General features: G+C 54.6%; 2 protein-coding genes across 2 annotated transcripts; one reads left to right on the plus strand and one right to left on the minus strand.

Moving 5' to 3' along the window:
- The first annotated feature begins 90 nt into the window (after positions 1–90).
- On the plus strand, positions 91–5,252 carry LOC117705724 (3-galactosyl-N-acetylglucosaminide 4-alpha-L-fucosyltransferase FUT3-like). Its single transcript, XM_076930512.1, has 2 exons — positions 91–139; positions 3,699–5,252. Exon 2 carries the CDS (start codon positions 3,717–3,719, stop codon positions 4,797–4,799), a length of 1,083 nt encoding a protein of 360 aa, XP_076786627.1. The 5' UTR covers positions 91–139; positions 3,699–3,716; the 3' UTR covers positions 4,800–5,252.
- Positions 5,253–14,834: 9,582 nt separating this feature from the next.
- On the minus strand, positions 14,835–20,972 carry Nrtn (neurturin). Its single transcript, XM_034498326.2, has 3 exons — positions 20,600–20,972; positions 15,802–15,983; positions 14,835–15,332 (listed from the first exon to the last, which is right to left on the minus strand). The coding sequence occupies exons 2-3, from the start codon at positions 15,968–15,970 to the stop codon at positions 14,914–14,916; spliced, it is 588 nt and encodes a 195-aa protein (XP_034354217.1). The 5' UTR covers positions 15,971–15,983; positions 20,600–20,972; the 3' UTR covers positions 14,835–14,913.
- Between the last annotated feature and the right edge of the window lie 1,684 nt (positions 20,973–22,656).

Here is a 22,656-nt window from a genome sequence, read left to right on the forward strand (position 1 = left end):
GATAGCCCTGGAAATGGGCTGGGACTATAAAGAATAGAATTACACACACTTCCTTCTTCCTCTGCTCTCAGCTCTTCAGTACCCAGGGAAGGCAGCTGGTGCTGACAAGCTCTTGGACCAAGGCTGCTTCCTGCTCCAGGTAAGGCCACCTGGGATGACAATTTAGCTTGTCCCATTCTGGAACATCTCTCTTGGAAGAGACCATTTTAACTCTTCTAATCTGCCCTTGCTTGTTTTTGATCCCTGTATCAGCCAGGGCTGGTCTAGGACCAATGGGAAGGGTCTGATGGCTTGCAGAGTGGCCCAGACCAGAACCAGCAGCCAGTGTCCATCAGCAGGTGTTTCACAGAGTGGCCTGAGTTTATGGAGCAGGGAGATTCTTCCTGACTTTGGGGGGATGAAGTTAGAGGAGTTTAAGCCTTATGCTCATCCAGAGCTGGACTGGAAATCATACAGTCCACAGCCTACCTGGGCCTGTGCGTCTGTTCATTCTCTCACACGACAAACAAGGGACAAAGCCAGATATGGACTTTTCTGCTTGTCTTTTCAGTTGTTCCTGTTGTTTTTCTTTCTGAGGGTTTCACATAGCCCAGGCTGGCCTCAAACTTCTTATGTAGCTAAAGATGATCCTGAACTCCTAATCTTCCTGCCTTTGTGTCCACCATGTCAGAATGACAGTCGGTGCCACCATGCCTGGCTTGGGGGACAGAACCCAGGGCTCCATGTGTGCCAGGTGAGCGCTGCTCACTGAGAGCCACCCCTAAGTCTCTGTTGTTTTGAGATGGGTCTGCCACAGAGTCCAGGTGACCCTGAATGCTGCATTCTCCTGCCTCAGTGACTGAAGTGCTTGGGATCACAAGTGTATTAGCATGCCAAGCTGGGTTTTACTAGCTTTTGTTCCATTCCAGGAAAGTGGGCTTTTCCAATTCCTCTAGGGAAAGTATCTTGGAGTCAGTGTAGACAAGATCTGGGCCCCTTCTTTGTTCTCCAATCTGTGCTCTTCAAGTCACTTTTGGAAGCCATCACTCAACAATGGGTTAGGGCTGCCCAGCCCAGGATGGTGGAAACTCTGATCGTGAACTTTATATCTTTTTGTTGTTGTTGTTTGTTTTGTTTTTCGAGACAGGGTTTCTCTGTGTAGTCCTTGCTGTCCTGGAACTCACTCTGTAGACCAGGCTGGCCTCGAACTCAGAAATCAGCCTGCCTCTGCCTCCCAAGTGCTGGGATCAAAGGTGTGCGCCACCACCGCCCGGCCTGAACTTTATATCTTTGTGAAACATAATTTTTTGGAGCATCAGGTAACAGGAGAGAACCCATTCAAACCTAAGGCTGGGCCAACCTGCCGTGCTACTTTCTTCTTTCTTTTCAAACACCTTGCTAGGAGGCTATATTATGGGCCATAAACACAGACCTGGACTAATCCCTCACTCCACCTGCCAGCCTGATTCTACTTATAGGGTAGGAAATGTAAACAGGAGAGGATTATGGGATAGGTGAGAACAGGTGTGGACCTCCAGCCTAGAAACCTCCCCCCCCAACCCCCGCCCAGTTCCACTCCACAACCCCCATCTGGGAGTGGGGGCAGGGGTTGTAGTCAGGGAGTGGAGCCCAGCAGAGCATCCCCCAGTGATGGCTTGGAGGTGGGGCTCAGCCTTACTCCCCTTACTTGCCCCAAACCCTGGGTTCCATTTCTGACAGAAGGAAAGGAAAGCTTTAGAAAGACCAGTAGCCATCGCTGGCCATCTGTTTCTAGAACTTTCTCAGCTCCCCAGACTTCACCATAGTCCAAAAGATGTGACCCACAAAGCTATGATACATAGTACTTTCTTTTAAAACCTTGCATTAATTTACTTATTATGTGTCCACGCGTGCCATGGCCCGAGTGTGGAGGTTGAATAACAACTGGCAGGAGTTGCTGCTCTTCTTCCACCACGTAGGACCTAGGAATGGGGTCCTAGGTCACAACTGCCACCTCAGCCAAAGCCATCAGGCCAGCGCTGGGTGTGGTTCAGCATGGAGTCACCCAGCCACTGCCGCAGTCTGTCAGCCCTGGACGGTTACTTCAACCTCATTATGTCCTATCTCAGAGACTCTGATATCTTCACGCCCTATGGCTGGCTGGAGCCGTGGCTGGAGCCTCCAATCCAAACCCAGGCCAACCTCTCTGCCACGACTGACTTGGTGGCCTGGGTTGTGTCCACATAAGTTGTCAGGCTTGGTTGCAGTGAAAAGGCAGTAAGAGGAAACATTGAGAGATTGACATTTTCATGTGTACTTTCTTAGTGACAGCTGTGCACAGCACCTGTGTTTCTTTTTCTTTCCTTATTTTGTTCCTACTGGCTTTTTTTCTCCTGTGTATTATATTATTCATTCGTGTATGTATATGAGTGCAGTGCCTGCAGATGCCAGAAGGGGGCGGTGGGTTGTTTGGAGCTGGAGTTACAGGTGGTTGTGAGTCGCTGTGTGGGAGCTGGGAATAGAGGAACCTGGCTCCTCTGCAAGAGCAGCCAGTGTTCTAACTGCTCAGTCATCTCCAGCCCCAAGTGCCAGGTGTTCCAGGGCCCTTAAGCCAGGCAGGGTGAAACACCACAGCACCCAGGGAGGCTGAAGTATGGAGATCACCATGGGTTTGAGGCCAGCCTAGGCTACATGAGACCCCCATCTTCAAAAATCTAAAAGATAAGGGCTGGGGCGTTGGCTCAGTCTGTTGCCCTGGAATGGAGATCTGAGTGCAAATTCCCAGCTCTCACATAAAAAGCCTGCACAAGCACATACATATGCCTCAAATCCCAGAGCTGGGGAGGTAGAGACAGGAGGATGCCTGGGACCCTGTTCAGCCAAACATGAGCTCTAGACACTGTCTCAAAATATAAGGCCAAGAAGAATTGAGGAAGATACCTGTCATTGGCCTATCCAGTTCCCAGCAGCCATGCTGAAAGGCCTCTGTGGCCCTCTAGCTGGATGGCATCCAAAGATGGCTTCCCCATCAGTCTATAGGCCTGGGCTGTGTGTAGATTGGGGCACCACTTGGTAAGTTGGGGAGATGTGAGGAAAGGGCTAAGGGTGGGTCTGGATCACCAGTGACTCTGGGTGTACATGGTGGGATACGATGAATGGTTGTTCCAGGACTGAGTGAGTGCGGAGACCCCACAGTGAGTTTCATCTACAGATGAACGCGGGGCCTCATCTGTAACCTCAGACCTTCTGGTCGTCTTACCCCTTCCAGCCAGAATCCTAGAATTAGAACTCCAGAAACTTCTGTGGGATTTTGTATACAGAACAAACGAGAAGCGTATGGGAATGTGTGACATCCGGATGGGACCAGAAAGCATCTTTCCCTGGAGTTGCCTGCCCTGGTGCAGGGTCATTTCTCCTGTATTAAGGAGGAGGTGGACCCCAGGGGCCAGGTCCTTGGTCTGTGGTTCTTTGCTGTAGGTGACATCCCTTGAGTACTGTCATCTGTCATATAAGAAACACTAACAACCTCTCTCAGATTTGGCTGGATGTGGTGGTACATGCTGGAGAGGAAAGGGTTCAACACCATCCTCAGCTACTGAGCTAGTTGAGGCCAGCACAGGCTCAGGAATGAGGCCCTTTAGGAATATTAACATTGGCACCTCATGTTCACACAGCACATGCAGGCCCAGCACAGCAGTCATGGCAGTTAGTGACCTACCTTACCTCCCTTCTCTTCCCAGGTCTCCTGGCTCGTGGATATGACCCAAGTATCCCGGGGACAGTGTCCCTGGTGCCTGTGCCTCTTGGGGCTGCTGGTGCAGCTTCTGCTGTCTTTGTGCCTCTTCTCCTATGTCCAAGTACCCCATGGCCAACCTGGCCCTCCAGATCCTGGTTGCTCCCCAGGACCAGCCTCCACTCCAGCCACCCGTGGTCCCCGGCCTCTCCTCATTTTACTGTGGACATGGCCCTTCCACCACCCAGTGGCTCTGTCCCCCTGTTCCAAGATGCTTCCAGGCACGGCTGACTGTCAGCTGACTGTCAACCGGAGTGTGTACCCCCAAGCAGATGTGGTTATCGTCCACCACCGTGAAGTCAGCTCCAATCCCAGGTCACAGCTGCCACCTCAGCCAAGGCCACCAGGCCAGCGCTGGGTGTGGTTCAGCATGGAGTCACCCAGCCACTGCCGCAGTCTGTCAGCCCTGGACGGTTACTTTAACTTCACCATGTCCTATCGCAGAGACTCTGACATCTTCACGCCCTATGGCTGGCTGGAGCCGTGGCTGGAGCCTCCAGTCCGAACCCAGGCCAACCTCTCTGCCAAGACTGACCTGGTAGCCTGGGTTGTGTCCAACTGGGATTCTAAGTCAGCCCGGGTGCTGTACTACCAGAAGCTTCGGGGTCACCTCCACGTGGATGTGTATGGTCAAGGACATATGCCACTCCCCAAAAAAGACATGATGGAGACTCTGGCCAGATACAAGTTTTATCTGGCATTTGAGAACTCCCTCCACCCGGATTACATCACAGAGAAGCTGTGGAAGAATGCTCTGGAGGCCTGGGCAGTGCCAGTTGTCCTGGGGCCCAGCAGGAAGAACTACGAACACTTCCTGCCCCCTGATGCCTTTATCCATGTGGATGACTTCAAGAGCCCAGGGGATCTGGCTCGGTACCTGCAGGAGCTAGACAAGGACAGCTTGGGCTATCAGAGCTACTTCCGCTGGAGGGAGACACTTAGGCCTCGGCTGGGGAGCATGGCCTTGGCATTCTGCAAGGTGTGCAGAAAGCTGCAATGGAACCAGAGGTACCAGACAGTACCCAGTGTGGCCTCTTGGTTCCAGTGAGGTGGCTGGCCAGAGTCCTGCAGGCAGAAGTGGCTCACCTAAAAGGCATCCTCTGGAGCCCCTGGGTGTGACACCTTTATCTGGGCCCTCTATGGGTATCTCAGCTGCCCAGAGCCTTAGTTCTGGAGTCTTCACATAGAACTTTGCTCACCAGGGATGTGGGTAGCCAGAAACCTGAGGGACATCAAGGGAACCTGCTCCTGACACACACTGCTCCAGAACCACTGACTCCCCAGGATCCCTCCCACTGGTTGGTGATGGGTCTGCCTCAATTGCTTGTGGTGTTTATGAAACAACTAACTCCTGTGGTGGTGGTATGATCTGTCACAGCTATCCAGATGGGACCTTAATCTATGAGTCTAACACAGGATGAATGTGTGTCTTTTCCCTGGGGACAATCCATAACAATTGGGAGTGGATGTGACTGGGATGCTAGGCCTTCTGGGTGGCCCTGTGTGGTGCCTGAGCCTGGTGCAGAGCTGAGGCTGTGAGAGACACCTTGTTTACGTTTCCATCTCCTGTGGGTTCCACCCCACTCTACAGGCTGGCATGTGGGAGACAGGAAGCCAAGGTCTCTGCAGGCCTGGGGGGGGGGGGGAATGCTGCCTCCCCTCACACGGGGACACACACACACCTGGGCAAGGGAGTCTCGAGTACAGCTTTAGACTCCCAGGGACCAACTCTGAGACTCTGAGGTCTGACCACACTGGAGAAACTGAGGCCAGGAACAGCCCCTGAGGGGTTTCCACAGCACGTGAAGATTCTGGTGTTTGGCCACCATCAGCTGATTCAGCTGAAACTGAGTGAGAAACCCATCCCCTCATTCCTCCTGTCTCAAGAAGGCTGTGGGCAGCTGGATAGAGCTCCCAGGCAGGGGCCTGGCTTCAACCTCTCTTCCACAGAGAACACCCATGAGCTGGGGGCCAGCACCATGAATCCCTGCGGCGCACCTGGGAAGCCTTGCTGAGTTGGTCTGGGTGAAGGGGTGCAGTACTGGACAGGGGCAGACACCCCTGAAAGCCCCATCCTGAGTATCTGGAGACGCCAAGGTCATAGCAAATCGTTCAATGTGTTCTCACCCTTCCTGTCACAGGCCCCTCTACCCTGATCTCCAGGAAGCCAACACTGCCTAGCACCCTTTAGGCCTGCCAGGTGTTAAGGTAATACCTGCACCCCAGCCCAGCACCCCAACCTGTGGCCCACCCCGTATTCTCATGCCCAGCCAACGTTTTAAGAATACAGGTCCCGGGTCCTTGGGGACCCAGTTGAGCTGACAGGCGCTGGCTTGGGGCTGGATGAGGCTGGCACCCGCCCCAGACCTGTCCCCACGGGGAGGTGGACAGTGAGAAGAGGATATTTTTAGCTAGGGAAGGCGACAGACAGCCAGGGCCCTGGAAGCCGGTCTGGTGCAGGAGGCCGGGGCCCACCCAGACCTCAGACTCTTCAGCAGGGTAAAGGTTATGCTTCCATCTGTGTGTCTTTCATGTATCTGTAAAGATACACCTCGTGAGTGGCATGGATCACCACAGGTGAGGACAGTAATCGCTGTCATTCCAGTTTCATTTGTCACCCACGGCTGAGGCATATTTGTTAGGGTTTGTGTTTGAGACAGTCTTGGGCAGGCCTAGAATTTGAAATGTGACCAAGCTTGTGCACCACTGCAACCTGCCTCAGCTTTTGCTCTTTCTCTCTCTCTCTCTCTCTCTCTCTCTCTCTCTCTCTCTCTCTCTCTCTCTCTCTGTGTGTGTGTGTGTGTTTAGTGTCTATGTGTGTGACCTGCTCATGCACACAGGTGCCCTGTATCTTCGCCACTGGTCCACTTCTCAATGACAGAGCTGAGGCTTCAGGTCCCACGTTCCATATGAGTTCAGTGTCTGAGAAAGTCCTGCGGCGAGGGCGTGGCGTGTGCACACAGATGCGTCTGACTGACTGTGGAGCTTCTGGCACATTCCGGAAGAGAACCCCTCCTGATGGTCTTCGGGTAGGAGTGGGACTGTGCATGCACCCACTCCCCGCACATGAGCTGCCTGTGGAGTCGTCAGTTCTGTACGTGCAACGCCACTTGACATTCCACAGCGCAAATCCCAGCTTCTGCCAGCCCGCAGATAAAGTTCTCGAAGATCTGCCTCATCCCTGGTGCCTGCACTAGAGCTCAGTGTGTGGGGGAGGGAGATGGAGGACTCAGGAGTGAGGACATTCCCACATCCCACCTTACCCCACACCTCTCTGCAGTGTGCACACTTCCTTCTGGGCTGTGACTCAACAGCCCCCACAAAAAAAGGGGGCTCTTATCATCCCTCCCTCCATCTGGGCCCCAGTAGGCTGACGTTGTCCCTGCCCTCTGGTCTAGTCAGTCTTAGGATGCTTGCTCTAGGAAATGGTGTCTTTCCCATTTTGTAGTAATGCAGGGACTCAGCAGCACATGCCTCTCGCCTTGACAGTTGGAAAGCTGAGGCAGAAGGATTAGGGGGAAGTTTGCCAAAGACAGTTTGGAGTGGAGTAACACTTTTTGTTTTGTTTTGTTTTGTTAATTCTCCCAAAATGGCAGAGTCAGGAGGATCTCTGTGAGTTGGTGTCCAGCCTGGGCTACATAGTGAGTTACAGGTCAGCTAAGCTACAAAAAGAGAGACCCTGTCTTAAGAAGTAAAACAAACAGCAAACAAACAAACAAACAAAAACATTAAAAAAAAAACCTGGATGTGGGGGTGCACAGCTTTAATCCCAGCACTCAGGAGGCAGAGGCAGGAGGATCTCTGTAAGTTTGAATCCAGTCTGGTCTACAGAGTGAGTTCCAGGACAGCCTGGACTTCACAGAGAAATCCTGTTTCCAAAAAAAACAAAAAGAAAACCAAAAGAAAATAGCCTCAGCCTGCTGTCCTGCGTCAGACCCCGGACCCACATGAGCCACATGGAGCTGGAAGAAGAGAAAGAACTCCCTGGAGTTAACCCCAGATCTCCATATACCCCATATCATGCACATTATTACATTTTTAAAAACTAAACATTTTAAATAATTTTATTTATGTGAGTACACTATAGCTGCCTTCAGTCACACCAGAAGAGGGAACCAGATCCCATTACAGATGGTTGTGAGCCACCATATAGTTGCTGGGAATTGAACTCGGGATCTCTGAAAGAACACTCGGTGCTCTTAACTCCAGCCCTCTAACTTAAAGAGTCGAGGGCAGTGACGCTCCTGGCCAGTGCAACACTGGGGACACTATCATCCTGGCTGGCCTGGAACTCACAGACATCCACCTGCCTCTGCCTCCAGAGTGCTGGGAGTACAGACTTGCAATGGTGTGGCAGCATACCAACCAACACTTGGGAGACCAAAGCTAGAGGATTCCCATGAATTTAAGTCTATCCTTGGTTACAGATAGATATCTTTTTTTTTTTTTTAAATCAAAAAGAAAAGAAGACCCTCAAAAGCTGTGTGTGGCAGGGCTTGTCCATTATCCCAGCACTTTGGAGAGGCTCAGGAGTTTAAGATACCTGGCCTAACAAAAGTGGGATGCCAGGGGCTAAGTGCTCATATTGCTTTTGCCGAGAACTTGAGTACCCAGTACCCAGGCCGGGCAGCCGGCAGCAGCTTGTTGCTCCAGAGATCCAAGTCCTTTGTGCTCTGTGGACACCATGCCCATGTACACAAACCAATACAGACACTTGTACATGCGATTTAAAAAGAAAAAACAAAACTATATTCTCAAATACAAGGGTTCAGTGTGTGTGTGAGACTTAGAGTATTCCAGCCTCAAATCCCCCAGTGAGGGGCTTGGGCCATGGCCGGCGTGGAGCCCTACCTAGAATCATCCAGTGAGGACTTCCGGGTGTGATCAGGGGTGGGGGGTCCCTGCTTAGAATCTCCTAAGGGCTGGGAGCAGTTCCATCCCTGACAGAAGGAAAGTTTTAGAAAAGATATGTGTGATTACGTTGTTACTGTCAGCTATCCCTGGTCACCCGTCTCCAGAACTTTCTCAGCTCCCCAAACTGCCTCATAGTCCAACAGACCCAGCATAACATCGCCACCTGTGACCCACAAATGAAGTTATTAACACACTCCTTTTTAAAAGTATGTTTATTTATTGTATGTGCACGCACGTGTTCGTTGTGTGCGTGCGTGCATGCATTTATGTGTGTGCGCAGGTCTGTGTGCGCGCATTATGTGTGTGCAAATGAACGTGGGGGCAGAGGTCGACTGCAGGTATTGGTTCTCCTCCACGTGGGTCCCAAAGATCAAACGGAGGCTGAGCCCTCCCTCCACTACCGCTTCCCCTCTCTCACGCAGAGCCAGGAGCTGAGGTGCGTGTCTATGCCTTTGAAAACATCTGTTTGGATGCTGACGTTCCCTTTGGTGGAAAAAATGGGCTCACACAAAAGTAACAAAAGTTGGTTTCATGGGGAAACATTTTGAGATTGAAACATTTTAATTTTGAAATTTAAACTATTTTTTTTTTTCAATGAGAAGCTCTGGATGTGGTGGTGACCCCAGGCAGGAGAAACAGGCATTCAAGGCCATTCTGGGTCACATGGCATGGTCAGTCAACTACATTACATCAATCGAGTTTTCTAAAGAGTACAAGGCCAGCTACGCTCACCACTCTTGCCCCTGCACATTGTGGCCACGGGCAAGAGTGCACAGGATGCAAGGAGGAGCCCAAAGACAGAAACCGGCCTGACAAGGAACAGGCAACAGGCAACAGAGGAATTCCAAAACCATCCATCCCCCTGCCTGGAGCTCCTTGCTAACAAAGGGGCTGGCATCATGTTCTTGGTTTGTTTGTTTTTTTTTTTTTTTTCTGTAATTTTTTTAAAAATTTTGTTTCCTGGTTGTATCTTTGAGTCTGCGTTTGGCTTCCTACCTACACTGTAGCTGAGGACGCCGTGACTCTAATTTATCTACTCCCTTTGCAAATGCTGAGATGCTGTGCCACTGGGGGGTGGGGTCACTCCAGGACGACAGACAATTTCTGCCGGGTAGTTTTAAGTCAACTCGACACGAGCTAGAGTTATTTGAGTAGAGACAGTCACAATTGAGTGAATGCCACCACCAGATTGGCCTGTAGCTTGGCTGGGGTGCATTCTTTTGATTGATGGTTCATATAGGAGCACCCAGCCCATCGCGGGTGGTGCCTGGCTGGTGGTCCTGGATTCTATAAGAAAGCAGGCTGAACAAGCCATGAGGAGCACGCCAGCAAGCAGCATCCTCCATGGCCTCAGCATCAGCTCCGCCCCCAGGAGCCTGTCCGAAGTTCTGACCCAACTTTGCGGATGATAACTTGTGACTTGAAGCTGAGATAATTCCTCTCCTACAAAGTGGTCACCCTGCTGAATCACAGCTATAGAAACCCTAAGCCACACACACCTCCTTTACCTGCTCCTGACAGACTCCACAGGGTCCCTCCCACTGCGTCTGCCTCAATTGCTTGTGTTGTTTATGGCACAAACTAACTCCTGAGTTGCTGGGGGCGGGGTCTGTCACAGCTGTCCAGATGGGTCCTTAATCTGTGAGTCTCACTCAAGGTGACCATGTGTCCTTCCCCTAGGGATGATTTGAGCTCAGATCACCAACACCTATGTAAACTGCCATGTATAGCAAAACGTGGCTGAGTCTCCATGCTGAGAGCTAGAGAAAAGAAGGCCCTTGGGCTCACTGGCCAGTGAGTCTTGCTCAATTGGCAGCTGCATTGTCAGTGAGAGACCTTGCCTCAAAACACATGGTGAAGAGCTACCAAAAATGATCCCAAGCCTCTGCTGTGCCCGCCATTTCTCTGCACATGCATAAAACTGGTCAGTCAGGCCGGGCGGTGGTGGCACACGCCTTTAATCCCAGCACTTGAGAGGCAGAGGCAGGCGGATTTCTGAGTTCGAGGCCAGCCTGGTCTACAGAGTGAGTTCCAGGACAGCCAGGGCTACACAGAGAAACCCTGTCTCGGAAAACCAAAAAACAAAACAAAAAAAAAAACAAACAAAACAAACAAACAAACAAAAACTGGTCAGTCAGCTTTCACCTTTGCTGTCTCTCAAAACTGATGTCCCCTGGGGCGAATTCCAGGAAGATGGGCTGGTCAGGCTGAGTCGGGGTGAGAAAGGGGACCCAGGCTGCCTGGCATACTAGGTGGGCCACTCAGCCAAGGTGTTGGGGCAGGAAAGCAGGCTGAGGATTGAGGCTCACGAGGGTGTCACCTTCACTGGGGAAGTGCACAGGATGGCTGAGAAGTGGGTTCTGTCCACAGTGCCCACTCAGCTGAAAGCAACGGGGCACAGCTGTCATCAGCACCTGGGAGACGGAGCAGGGTGACCAGGACTTCATAGCCACTCTCCTCTACATAGGTTGGAGGCCATCTCGGGCTCCTGGAGACTGTTGGCAACAACAGAAACTGGGAGTGGGTGTGACTGGGATGCTAGGCCTTCTGGGTGGCCCTGTGTGGTGCCTGAGCCTGGTGCAGAGCTGAGGCTGTGAGAGACACCTTGTTTACGTTTCCATCTCCTGTGGGTTCCACCCCACTCTACAGGCTGGCATGTGGGAGACAGGAAGCCAAGGTCTCTGCAGGCCTGGGGGGGGGGGGAATGCTGCCTCCCCTCACACGGGGACACACACACACCTGGGCAAGGGAGTCTCGAGTACAGCTTTAGACTCCCAGGGACCAACTCTGAGACTCTGAGGTCTGACCACACTGGAGAAACTGAGGCCAGGAACAGCCCCTGAGGGGTTTCCACAGCACGTGAAGATTCTGGTGTTTGGCCACCATCAGCTGATTCAGCTGAAACTGAGTGAGAAACCCATCCCCTCATTCCTCCTGTCTCAAGAAGGCTGTGGGCAGCTGGATAGAGCTCCCAGGCAGGGGCCTGGCTTCAACCTCTCTTCCACAGAGAACACCCATGAGCTGGGGGCCAGCACCATGAATCCCTGCGGCGCACCTGGGAAGCCTTGCTGAGTTGGTCTGCATGAAGAAGTCTTGGGAGAGTTTACTCTGGTGAAAGGGTGCATGTCCTCAGTCCACAGATCTTTGGGAATGCTGGACAGGGACAGACACCCCCTGAAAACCCCATCCAGAGTGTTTGCAGATGCCAGGGCCATAGCAAGCTGAGATAAGAAATGGCCTCACCCTTTGCTGGGTGCAATTTCTTTCTAGACAAAATATTCCATCCTGCAGGAAGCTCCTAAAGCAGAAACTTAAATAAAACAGCGTCAGGAAGTCCCTGAAACCGACCAGCTTCACTTGACCCCTCCCTGCCAGAGTGAGCAATAAAAGCTGAGCTCAGGAAGCCAATCTGCCTGGAAGATGCTCAGACCAACTGAGGCACTGGAAAGGATGGTTTGCATCCTGACGTCCTGCCTGCAGGCTCTGCTGTGAGCATCAGGTCCCCAGCTTTCTGAGCTGTCACTCGTGCCTTGGCGATGCAGCTGTCTCGGAGTCATTTCTGCACCAGTACATGTCACTCATACGCCCACCAGTGACCCCAATAAAATTCATGGCACCATGCTGGACTTTGGTGGTGTCCATACTAGGAACTGTCATAGGCTCCCTACCTGGGGAGAGTGGAAGTGTGTGTGTGTGTGTGTGTGTGTGTGTGTGTGTGTGCGTGCGTGTGTGTTGAGGCTTCAGGCTAGAAGGAAAATCAAGCAGATGTTAGTTACATCAGTGCTGAAAGCCCTTCCTAGGAACCAAGAACTTGGAACCATGGGATGGATGGGGCAGAGTGAAGAGGAGGGGAATAGGGCAAAAGCAACAGAAGATGCCTGCAGGCTTGACCTTTAATAGAAAAGAGAGAAAAATCTGTGATCCAGCCTGCAGATGGGGCATTAACCATGCCCAGCACAAGAAGCTATGGTGACTCTGGTATGCTCAATATCTGCACCGATGGAACTGAGGGAAACCTGAGACCATGCTCATGGGGGTGGATGGCAGCAGTCTGGGGGCTGTGGAGACAGGGAAACTGAGCCATGTGACTTCCCATTCCACCTTCAGGCAAAGGCTACAAAGGCTGAGACAGTGAATCAGTCCCTGAGGGACTGGCTTATCAGTGCCATTGGAGACACTTGGTTATCTCCATCTAAGGTCTCACGTATAGGGTCTGGAGGGCCATAGAGGAGGGGCAGGTGCTGTTGCGGGAACCAGGGTGGGGACCTCAGAGCAGGGCTGCAGCTTTGGTGGCTTAGGTGAGCACATTGGGGTTGTGGGGAGCACAGTAGCTCTATGAAGTAGGAAAGGCTTTGGCAGATCTCAGTGGCTTGATGAGCAATCAGCAATGCTGACGAGGAAGTCTGTCTGCATTCCTCAAAAAGCAATGTGGCAGGACCTGTGTCTGGTGGAGTTCCTAAGGAGGAACGGACAGAAAACCCCCTGCTGCATGCTGGGAGCATGAGAGAACACAGGTGACCAAGCTATATCCGCTGTGCCTGCAGGCTCTGCTGTGAGCATCAGGTCCCCAGCTTTCTGAGTTGTCACTTGTGCCTTGGCGATGCAGCTGTCTCGGAGTCATTTCTGCTCCAGTACGTGACCCCTCACTCATATGCCCATCAGTGACCCCAATAAAATTCATGGCACCATGCTGGACTTCGGTGGTGTCCATACTAGGAACTGTGATAGGCTCCCTATCTGGGGAGAGTGGAAGTGTGTGTGTGTGTGTGTGTGTGTGTGTGTATGTCTGTCTTCTGTTTTGCATCTCCCCAGGAAAAGTCTTGTCACACAGCACCCTTCCCCACCCATTCTCCATTGTGGGACCCACAGACCTCCCATCCAGATCGCTGGGAACCCAACACTCCCTGGCACCCTTGATGCCAGTCAGGCATCAAGGTGACACCAAGGCCAAAAAAACCACAGCCCAGCCTATGGTGTAGCCCATCCAAGGAGGTGCCAGCTTGGGGCTGGATAGGGCTGGCACCCACTCCAGACCTGTCCCCATGAGGAGGTGGGTAGTGAGAAATGGATATTTTTAGCTAGGCAAGGAGATACGGCTCCAGCTCTCTAGAGATGACAGGCCCTCAGGTAAGCTGGTCATTGTGTAGCCCAGGCTGGTCTAAAGGTCATGACGTCATGACCCAGGGTTGGAAGGACAAACTTGGCCAACAACACTGGGTATCATCTTTTTTCTACTCTCTCCTTCCTCACTCTGTATTTACTCTTTCTCTCTCTTAAAAAGAAGATGGATGGGGTTGGGGATTTAGCTCAGTGGTAGAGCGCTTGCCTAGCAAGAGCAAGGCCCTGGGTTCGATCCTCAGCTCTGGAAAAAAAAAGAAGATATGTATGTTTTGTTTGCACCATAGGCATGTGGTGCCAAGGACAGGAGTTGTCACTCTGGAACTGAGTTGCCATGTGGGTGCTGAGATTCGAATCCAGGTCCTCTGCAAGACTAGCTGGTTGTCTAACTGCCAAGCAGCCTCTCCAGCTTCCACCTGCCTCGTTGTATGGTATAGCAATGTGTGGGTGGTCTTAGAGGATGTCCTGCCCGGCTTTGTGTGTCAACATGACATAATCTAGTCATCAGAGTAAGGAGCCTCAGTTGTGGAAATGCTTCCACTTTCTTAATTCGTGATTGATGTGGGCGGGCCCGGTGCACTGTGGGTGGAGCCATCCCTGGGCTGGTGGTCCTGGGTTCTGTGAGAAAGCAGGCTGAGCCAGCTAGTAAAGCAGCACCCTCCTGCCTCCAGGTTCCTGCCCTGCTCAAGTTCCTGTCCGGACTTCCTTCGCTGTGGCACAGTGATATGGAAGAATAAGCCGAATAAACACTTTCCTCCCCAATTTGGTTTTTGATCATGGGGTTTCCACACAGCAGTAGAAATCCCAAGACAGATGGTGAACCCTGAACTTCTCCTAGGCCTCTCCCGTGTATCTGTCCAGTGCCTTGGTTACAGGCCCACATGGCCATATGCACCATTTTCCGTGGGCTCCAGCAAGGCCATTTCCCATGACTGCTTTTTCTTTGTTCACATCTCTTTCCCTTTTCTCCCAGGCCACCAGGAGCCATCGCCTCCCTTGGGCAACCCCCATTCACACCCGGCTCCCCCGCAGATAAATGAACAGAGGCACGCGAGTTCCCACACTTTATGTGAATTCAGTTCTCACGAGGGTCGGCAGGGCCCCTTCGCAGGTCGGGGCGTGAGGTAGCGTCACACGCACGCACACTCCCGCGCCGACAGCTCTTGCAGCGTGTGGTAGCGGCTGTGCACGTCCAGGAAGGACACCTCGTCCTCGTAGGCCGTCGGGCGGCAGCACGGGTGCGCTCGCACCCGCTCTTTGCGCACGCGCCTCCGCTGGCGCAGGCGCCGCAGGCCCAGGTCGTAGATGCGGATGGCCGCCTCGCACGCGCCTGCGCAGTAGCGGAACAGCACGGTCTCATCCGACGTATAGCCCAGACCCAACTCGCTCACGCGCACCTCTAGTTCACGCAGCCCGCACGGCCGCGCTCCTGGCCGCGCACGCCGACGCCGGGGACCCGCTCGACGGCGCAGCCCTGGGACGCGGGCAGCCCAGGGAGAAAGTTCTCGAAGCTCCACCGCGTCGGGGGCGCCCTGCAGCAAAGCGCGATCTGTGGAGGGAAGAAAGAGACAAGGGATTGGGTCAGGAGGGCGCTGGTCCGCGCTTCGCATGCATAGTCCTGAGTGGTGTGGACATACACCCTGGTTCTAGCATCCTGGTGGCTGCCATGATCCCCAACCCCTACTTGTCTGTAGTTGAAGGGCATGCAGAACTGAGGGGGTTCAAGAGGCAGGAGAGGATTATTTCAGGGGCATCCTCTGGTATTCTGTGAGTTTGAGGCTGGTCTGAGCTACATGAGATGCTGTCTCAAAAAAAAAAAAAATCAAGTCAAAAACCACACCCCAGAATCTAAGGGGCTCAGCGTTCCACGTGCAACCTGCCTCACCCTCCCTGGTCAGTGCTGGTAGACTGCTTTCACGACCGCCTCAGACTGCCTGAGCCTTGGTTTCCCCCACAGGAGGGTGAACCCACGAGGCACCATTTCCAGGAAGCCCCCTCCCTCCGGGGGCGGGGCTTACACTGGGCCAGGCGGGCGATGCGGGCGTCCAGGGTGCGTGGAGGGCGTCGCAACGGGGCGAGCGCGGGTCCCAGGCGGTGGCCCAAGAGCAGACCCTCCTGGCACATCCAGACAGACAGCAGAGAGCTACAGATGAGCGACACCAGGGCCACCGCCTTCCAGCGCCTCATCCTGGGCCTTGGCCTGTGGGGAGATGATGGTGGGGGTGGGTGTGTGCACGACGGGGTGCGGTGGTGGGACAGTGGGTATTTCATTTGGGGGGAATAGGGGGTGCAAAGGCCTTAGACTGAGGGTGTTTGGCATGTCCTAGCAATGGATAGGGGGCCCAGGCAAGGAGAGGGCGACAGCAGGAGGTGACCCCGGAGGAGGGCTCTACCCTTGGTAACCTACTGTGTGCCTCAGTTTCCCCTACCGGGCTGCACGTCTTCCATCAAGGTATTAGTACTTCTGCTCACTGCACACAGTGTCTAAACACCCGCACACTCCCGACCAGTGCCCATGTTCCCTGAGGCTAGACCACCTCCTATCTTATCCTGTGTGCTGTGGCTTGGAAGACATTTGCATTCAATTTGCATGGCCCCAACACAGGTGCCAACTGTGTACCAGGCTTGATGCTGAGTACACAGGAGACATTTGGGGAAACTGAGGCGCCGAGCAGGTCAGCGGCATCTGGTTTGGCGTTTTGTTGTTTTTGTTTTTCCTTTTGAGATTTAGCCCAGGCTGTTCTGAAACGCTTGTGTATGAGCTGACCCTGCGCTCTGATTCTCCTTCCCTACTTGGACCCAGGGTGCAGTCTGCATCCCCGGCCCCACTTGGTTATTGAGCACCAACTGTATACTGAGGCTTCAAGACTCTCCATTGTCCATTGTCCCAGTAAACCATGCGTGCATTTGTACTCATCTGACATTTATTGGGCGCCGATGGTTTGCCTAAGCTCCACTCTGAATTCAAGTCCAAGTCACACGACTGCTGGGACCTCACACCACACTTGTGCGCTGCCCAGGGAGGCCAGGAGTGGACGTGGGGTTCCCGGGGCAGAAGTGACAGAGTGCTGGGAACCAAACCTGTGTCCCCCGCGCCTGCGGCCCTGAGTCATTTGTCCTGGCATGACCGTCCTCACGCCCAAGGCCCGTGCCTTATTATCATGCCTCTGGAGGCAGTGCCTCAGTTTCCTCTCTGGGCTCTATGAGGAAGCATGACAGCGGAAATGCCAGTACCGGGGGTGGCCCGGTTGCACCCACCCAGTGGTCTCAGACCGCGTACCCCCAGCTGAGCTCTGAACTCATGAACAATGGTCCTTCTGTCCGGGGTCACCCGACTGGTTTGTGTCTGGCACGGAAGGGGCGCGGGTATTCTGGGGGGGTGGTGACATAGGTGCGCAGAGGCCCCTGGAAGGAGGCCAAGGGTCACCACATCCTGGCAAACATTCTGCCCAGGGTCACATTCTCCTGTTCCTCCCTCCTCCAAACCTCAGTTTCCCCATCTGCAGTTATGTCCAGCAGACCCACTCGTGTATGCAGAGGAGATGTGCGCATGCCCGGGCACCGTGGTGCTCAGCCTGGCTAGTAGCCAGAGCCTGGAAGTGAGCCCTAACCGCAGCGGCTGCAATCTCCTACTCATCCTTCAAAGCTTGGTTCCTTTAGGACCAGGAGCGTTGCCTTGCCCCATCTCTGCGGCAACTGTCCCACCCCAGCTGTCGTTCCGGGGTGACTTAGTTTCCCCATCTTCAGTCAGAGCCAAAAGGTGCAGGGGAGGGGAGGGGAGGGCTAAAGTCAGTGTTCTGAGCCTGTTATCTCAGCCTGCTCACTCCTTGTAACCCACAGGGTCTCCTGTAGCCCAAGTATGTAGCTGAGGATGACCCCGCACTCCTGCCTCTCCTGCCTCCACTCCTCAGTGCCGGCGTGATAAGTGCTACAGCTTGCGGTTTTGGGGTCATTCAATTCTAGAAAATCATGGGGGCATCGGGGGAGGAGGGACTCCCAGACCTATACTTTCCAGAATCCGTGCCTCAGTTTTCCCATCATCTCTAACAGTTTTCCCCAGACTATGGCTGCTTAGTGGTTCCAGATGGGGAAACTGAGGCCTCCCAGAGCCTGGGTCCTCACCTCCTTCCGCGGGCCCCACCCGCTGGCGGGACGCACATCTGGGGGGCAAAGCAACAACATCTGCGGAGCACAGCTGGTTCCGATGAGCTGTGGGGGCTGTGGCCTGGGGAGGCATTTAGGGCTTGATGGGTTGATGGGGAACACAGCCACTCCCTCCCAGTCGAGAGAAGGGGCAAGAACCCCAGGGCTGCTGCACCTCTAAAGCTCTAGTGATGCCTGACTGACCAAACTCCTGCTCATACCTCAAAGCCCCAATTCCAAATGCCCCCCGCTACACTTAAAGAGATTTCATCTTATTTCCATGTGTTTGTCTGCGGGAGCACGCGCTGTAGCGTGCCTGCGTGCGTGCAGAAGTCAGAGGTCAACTGTTAGCTTAGCCACCCTGTCTCCATACATTCTTAAACACAGGACAGTGGTGGCTCAACGTCGCTCAGCAGATGGATTTAAAATGGGGAAGGGGGTGGAGTCCCCGCGACTCTGCAGCCTCTGCTGGGAAGCCCCTTTCCTTCCCACCTTGTTACTCTCTGTTCCCGCCACCCCCTCCCCACCCCACTCCAGGCAGAACCAGAAAGGTGGACTTTTCCGGGCGGGACATAAGGCACAGCAGCACGTGCCAGCCTTGGGGCTGGTTGTGAGCAGGAGGCCGCGCATAACCGGATCAGGCTAATGCGGGCTGAGCCGCTGGCGCAGGGCCCTGAGGGAGGCTGGGAAGAGTCCTGACCATCTGGCTTGGAAGGGAAACTGAGGCAGGCCCCGGGTGGCAGTAACAGGGCGGGGAGGGAGGGGACTTGCCTGCCCTCTCCTTCCTTCCCAAATTCAAAGTTTGGTCTTCGATAAAGGTGTCTGTTCTCCCAGCCTCAGTTTCCCCACATGAGAGCTGGGAGCCTGTCTGAGCCTCAGTTTCCCCAGACGGGAGCTGGGAGTCTAGGCGGGGCCCGGCACTTTCTTTTTCCTCTTACTCTGTTTATTTATTGAACTTTTAAAGGAATTCTTTTTCATTATTTTAAATATATGTGTGAGCCCGAGGCAAATGCAGGGGTGTCGACCCGGAGGCTGCGTAGTCATCACGGACAGCTCCAGTCTCATTGACTTATTTGTAACTTTGCTCTCATCTCTCTTTTGAGTCAATGTAACCTAGGCTGGACCCTATGTAGCCAAGGCTGACCTTGAACCCCTGATGCTCCAGCCTCCAGATCCTGAGTAGCTGTGACAATAGGCTGGAGGCGCCACACCTGTTCCCCATGCTTCCTCTGTCAACCTTCTCCTCCCCACCTGCCACCGGGTCACCCTGACTGTCCTCAAACAAGCGAAGCGCTGCCCCTTTCTTCCCCCACTTACAGGACTCATCCTGCCAGCCCCAGTTGCAATGCCCGTCCTCCAGGAAGACTTCCCGGAGTCTCAGCTCATCACCTAGTCACACGTTCCCGCGTCCCACGTCCGAGGATGCCAGTGCGGCACTGCCCACAGGCAAACATTTGTCGAAAACATCTCTGGCTTTTGTGTTTGTTATTTTTTTTTGGTTTTGGGTGCCTGACTCTGAGTTTGTGTGATTGTTTTTTATTTAATTCTGAGAACAGGATGGTAGCATTTCGGGACAGGATGCCCGGCTGAGGTGGGGTACCCGGCTGAGGGGGTCCTGGTTGATGGGGTGTACCCAGCTGAGGGGATTCTTTGCTGAGGGAGGCATTTCTCACTCCCTGGTACAGCCAGCCCTTTGTGGTTGCATAGGCAGGGTTTGCAGCGGGCTCAGGACCCCGGTCTCCGATGGAAAAAACAAAACAAAACAAAACAAAACGGATGAAAGAGTGGAGGGATTGTCAGGCCGGGCTAGGGGCTGGGGTGGGACAAGCTGGTCAGGCTGGAATCTACCCGCTACTGACATCCTGCTAGTCACACCCCATGTGGCTTCCTCAGCCCGGGGCACTGACACACACAAAGGGTGTCCCAGAACACCATGGATGTGAAGCCCTGAGAAGGCGGTGGCACAGAAACCCAGGGGTTCAGTTCCCAGCACTCCCCCCTCGAAGTTCCCCAGCCAGACCCAGTGAGCCAGGCAGGTGGCAACCTTTACACACACACACACACACACACACACACACACACACACACACTGCATCTCAGCATCAGCATCTACCCTGGGCTTCAGGATTTCTGCCTCCGGTCCCACCTGAAGTCTGCCCACTCTCTGCAGCATCCTTGGGTGGGCCTGGTGAATTCTCACCCATAAACCGAGTTATCTGGGGATAATCTGGAATCAGAACTCGGAAAGTGGGGAACACACCCCCGTTTCTAATCTGAGCTTTGCCCTTAAGGGACCCCCCCCTCCTCCAAAGAGCCCCACGCCCTCTTGTGGCTGAACAGCGATTCAGGAGCCCAGTGGCCCGGCCCTTACCGGGGAGGACACGGTGTCCCCGGGAGCGCAGGGAACGCGCCCCTGAGTGTTTACTTCTGTGCGCCGCAGGGCTGCGCGCGGCTGGGCCCCCCTCCCAGGGTTTCCAGTGACTGCGAAGTCCCCCTATTCCATTCTCTCTGACCGACGGGGCGTTCACGGGGACCCGCAGGTCAAGCAGCCTTCCACAGGCACCAGAGGTCGTAGGAGCCCAGAGCGCACCCCGTCGTGTACGGAGCCCGGCAGTGACCTGGGAGGGGGAACTTAGGGACTCCCCCCGCACTGCACCCCAGCACTCCGCTTACCTGCCGCGGGCTCCAGATGACCCGGTCAGTGGTGACTCCTCTGGCCACCCGAGCCCGGCCCGGCCCCAGCCACTGCGTGCGCCATCCGGATCGCGGGGACCGGAGGCGACCCGGGGACCCCGTGCCGGAGGAGGCCACCGCACAGAGTGCGGGACACGGGCCGGGCCATGGGGTCCCCCCCCTGGCCTCTCTTTCTCTGTCTTCCCAGGGCTCTCCGGGCTCAATGAACCCCGGGGCGGCGCGCGTAAGAGGCTGGAGCGCGCTCAGGACGCGGGGCCACGCGAGGACCGCCGGGCGCGGGGCACACGGACGAAGCTACCGCGCGCTCTCCCTCTGCTCCCGCCGCGCACCTCAGGCCGGCTGGGCTCTAGGGGGCGTGGCCTTCCCGGAGGCGTGGACGTGGGCGTGGCGTAGGGTTTCCCGGGCTCAGGAGCCGCCCTCGTCCTGCCCACAGCTGTAGGGGCGCTCCGGGAGAGCAGGTGGCAAGAACGTGGGAGGCCCTAAACAGCCACACTGATCTATCGATCAGTCGGCCCATCCACTCCTCCTGGCGACTCTCCTTTATCCCAGACTTTGCGCCCCGAATCTAGTCCTCGCTAACTTTGCACATTCCTGCCCCATGTCCCCAACTCCCCACTTAGCTCCCTAAACTACCAACGAGGGAAAATCTTTACAGCATCAACACCCCCCACCCCCGCGCTCTGAAGCCATCTCAGAGTCCCAAGACACCCCGCGACCCTCCCTCCCAACCAAAAGCCACTCTGCACTCACTCATGGTCCCCTCACAAGTCCTCCCCACCCCAGCCCACTCCTCTATCCACTCCAAGAAACCCTCCCTGGGAAACCCAGGGAGGTTCATTCTCTTCTCAGACACCCTAGATATGTAGGACTGAAGATCCTGTTGTCCGCAGTGAACTAAACCCATCAACGCTTCCCACCATCCTGCCCCCCCCAGCCCCCAGAGCACCGTGGGGGTCCCAGTTTTTCACAAATGACTTCCCTCCCAAAAGCACCCTATCAGGGACTTGATCACTCAAACCCACCACACCCTACTTCTCTGCTACCTGCAATCCGCAAGCGCCCCCTAGCGGAGCTCGGTCACTCAGAGGCGGGGTGGCAGGGGCGAGACCGGCTGTGGCCACACCCCCGCCATGCCTAGTAGCTGAAAAACCAAGGTTGAGGCTCCGCCCTCAACATCCCTTGCCCGCTCCTCCTCAGCTCCCTTGGCTTGCCACCTGCCCTGGACTTAAGGTCCACTTATCCCAGAAGCCTTTTCAGGACCAATCCGCCAAACAGCCTGACCCCTTCCCAAGGGCCTACGCTGGGGAAGCCCCACGCCGGTGGAGTTTATGCTCATGTGCATGTCGGGTGCAGTTGGTATTGAGAGTTAGTTTGTGGGTCAGAACAGCAGACTCTGAAAGTCACCTGTGTGTTCAGAGACCTGAGGCAGCTGATTTCTTCTTGTGTTTGCAGCTTCCCAGGGCCCAGGCCATGGCAGGGGCGAGGTGGAGGATAGGATCAAGGTGTGTGTGGCGGGGATGGGACAGGGAGATAGGGCAAAGGTGTGGCACGGGGAAAATGGGGAAGGTGGGGCGGGGAGGGGGACTGGGGGAGATGGGTAAGGGCATGGGGAGACAGGTGAGGGCCTGGCATGGAGGAGATGGGTGAGGTTCTGGCACAGGAGAGATGGGACGAGGGTGTGCCACAAGGGAGATGGGGGGAGGGCTTGGCACACACAGGAGAGATGGGGTGAGGGCCTAGCATGGGGGAGACAGGTGAGGGCCTGGCATGGGGACATGGGACATTCAGGATGGGTCCTTCCATATCTTTCCCATCCCTGTTGTCACTCAGAGCTGAACACCTGGTGAGCACGTGCTAGCACAGACAGAGCTCTGATAGCAGGACACTTACCTGTAGGCTCTGAACATACAAGCGGCACACTGACTTCACACACAGAGGATCTCCCCTGAGGCTCCTGCACACAGACTCAATTCTGCTACAACCTGGTGCTGGATGACACACACAGAGACCCACACCAGGCAATACATACAAACAAT

This window comes from Arvicanthis niloticus, chromosome 3 (assembly GCF_011762505.2).
Source record: "Arvicanthis niloticus isolate mArvNil1 chromosome 3, mArvNil1.pat.X, whole genome shotgun sequence".
NCBI lineage: Eukaryota > Metazoa > Chordata > Mammalia > Rodentia > Muridae > Arvicanthis > Arvicanthis niloticus.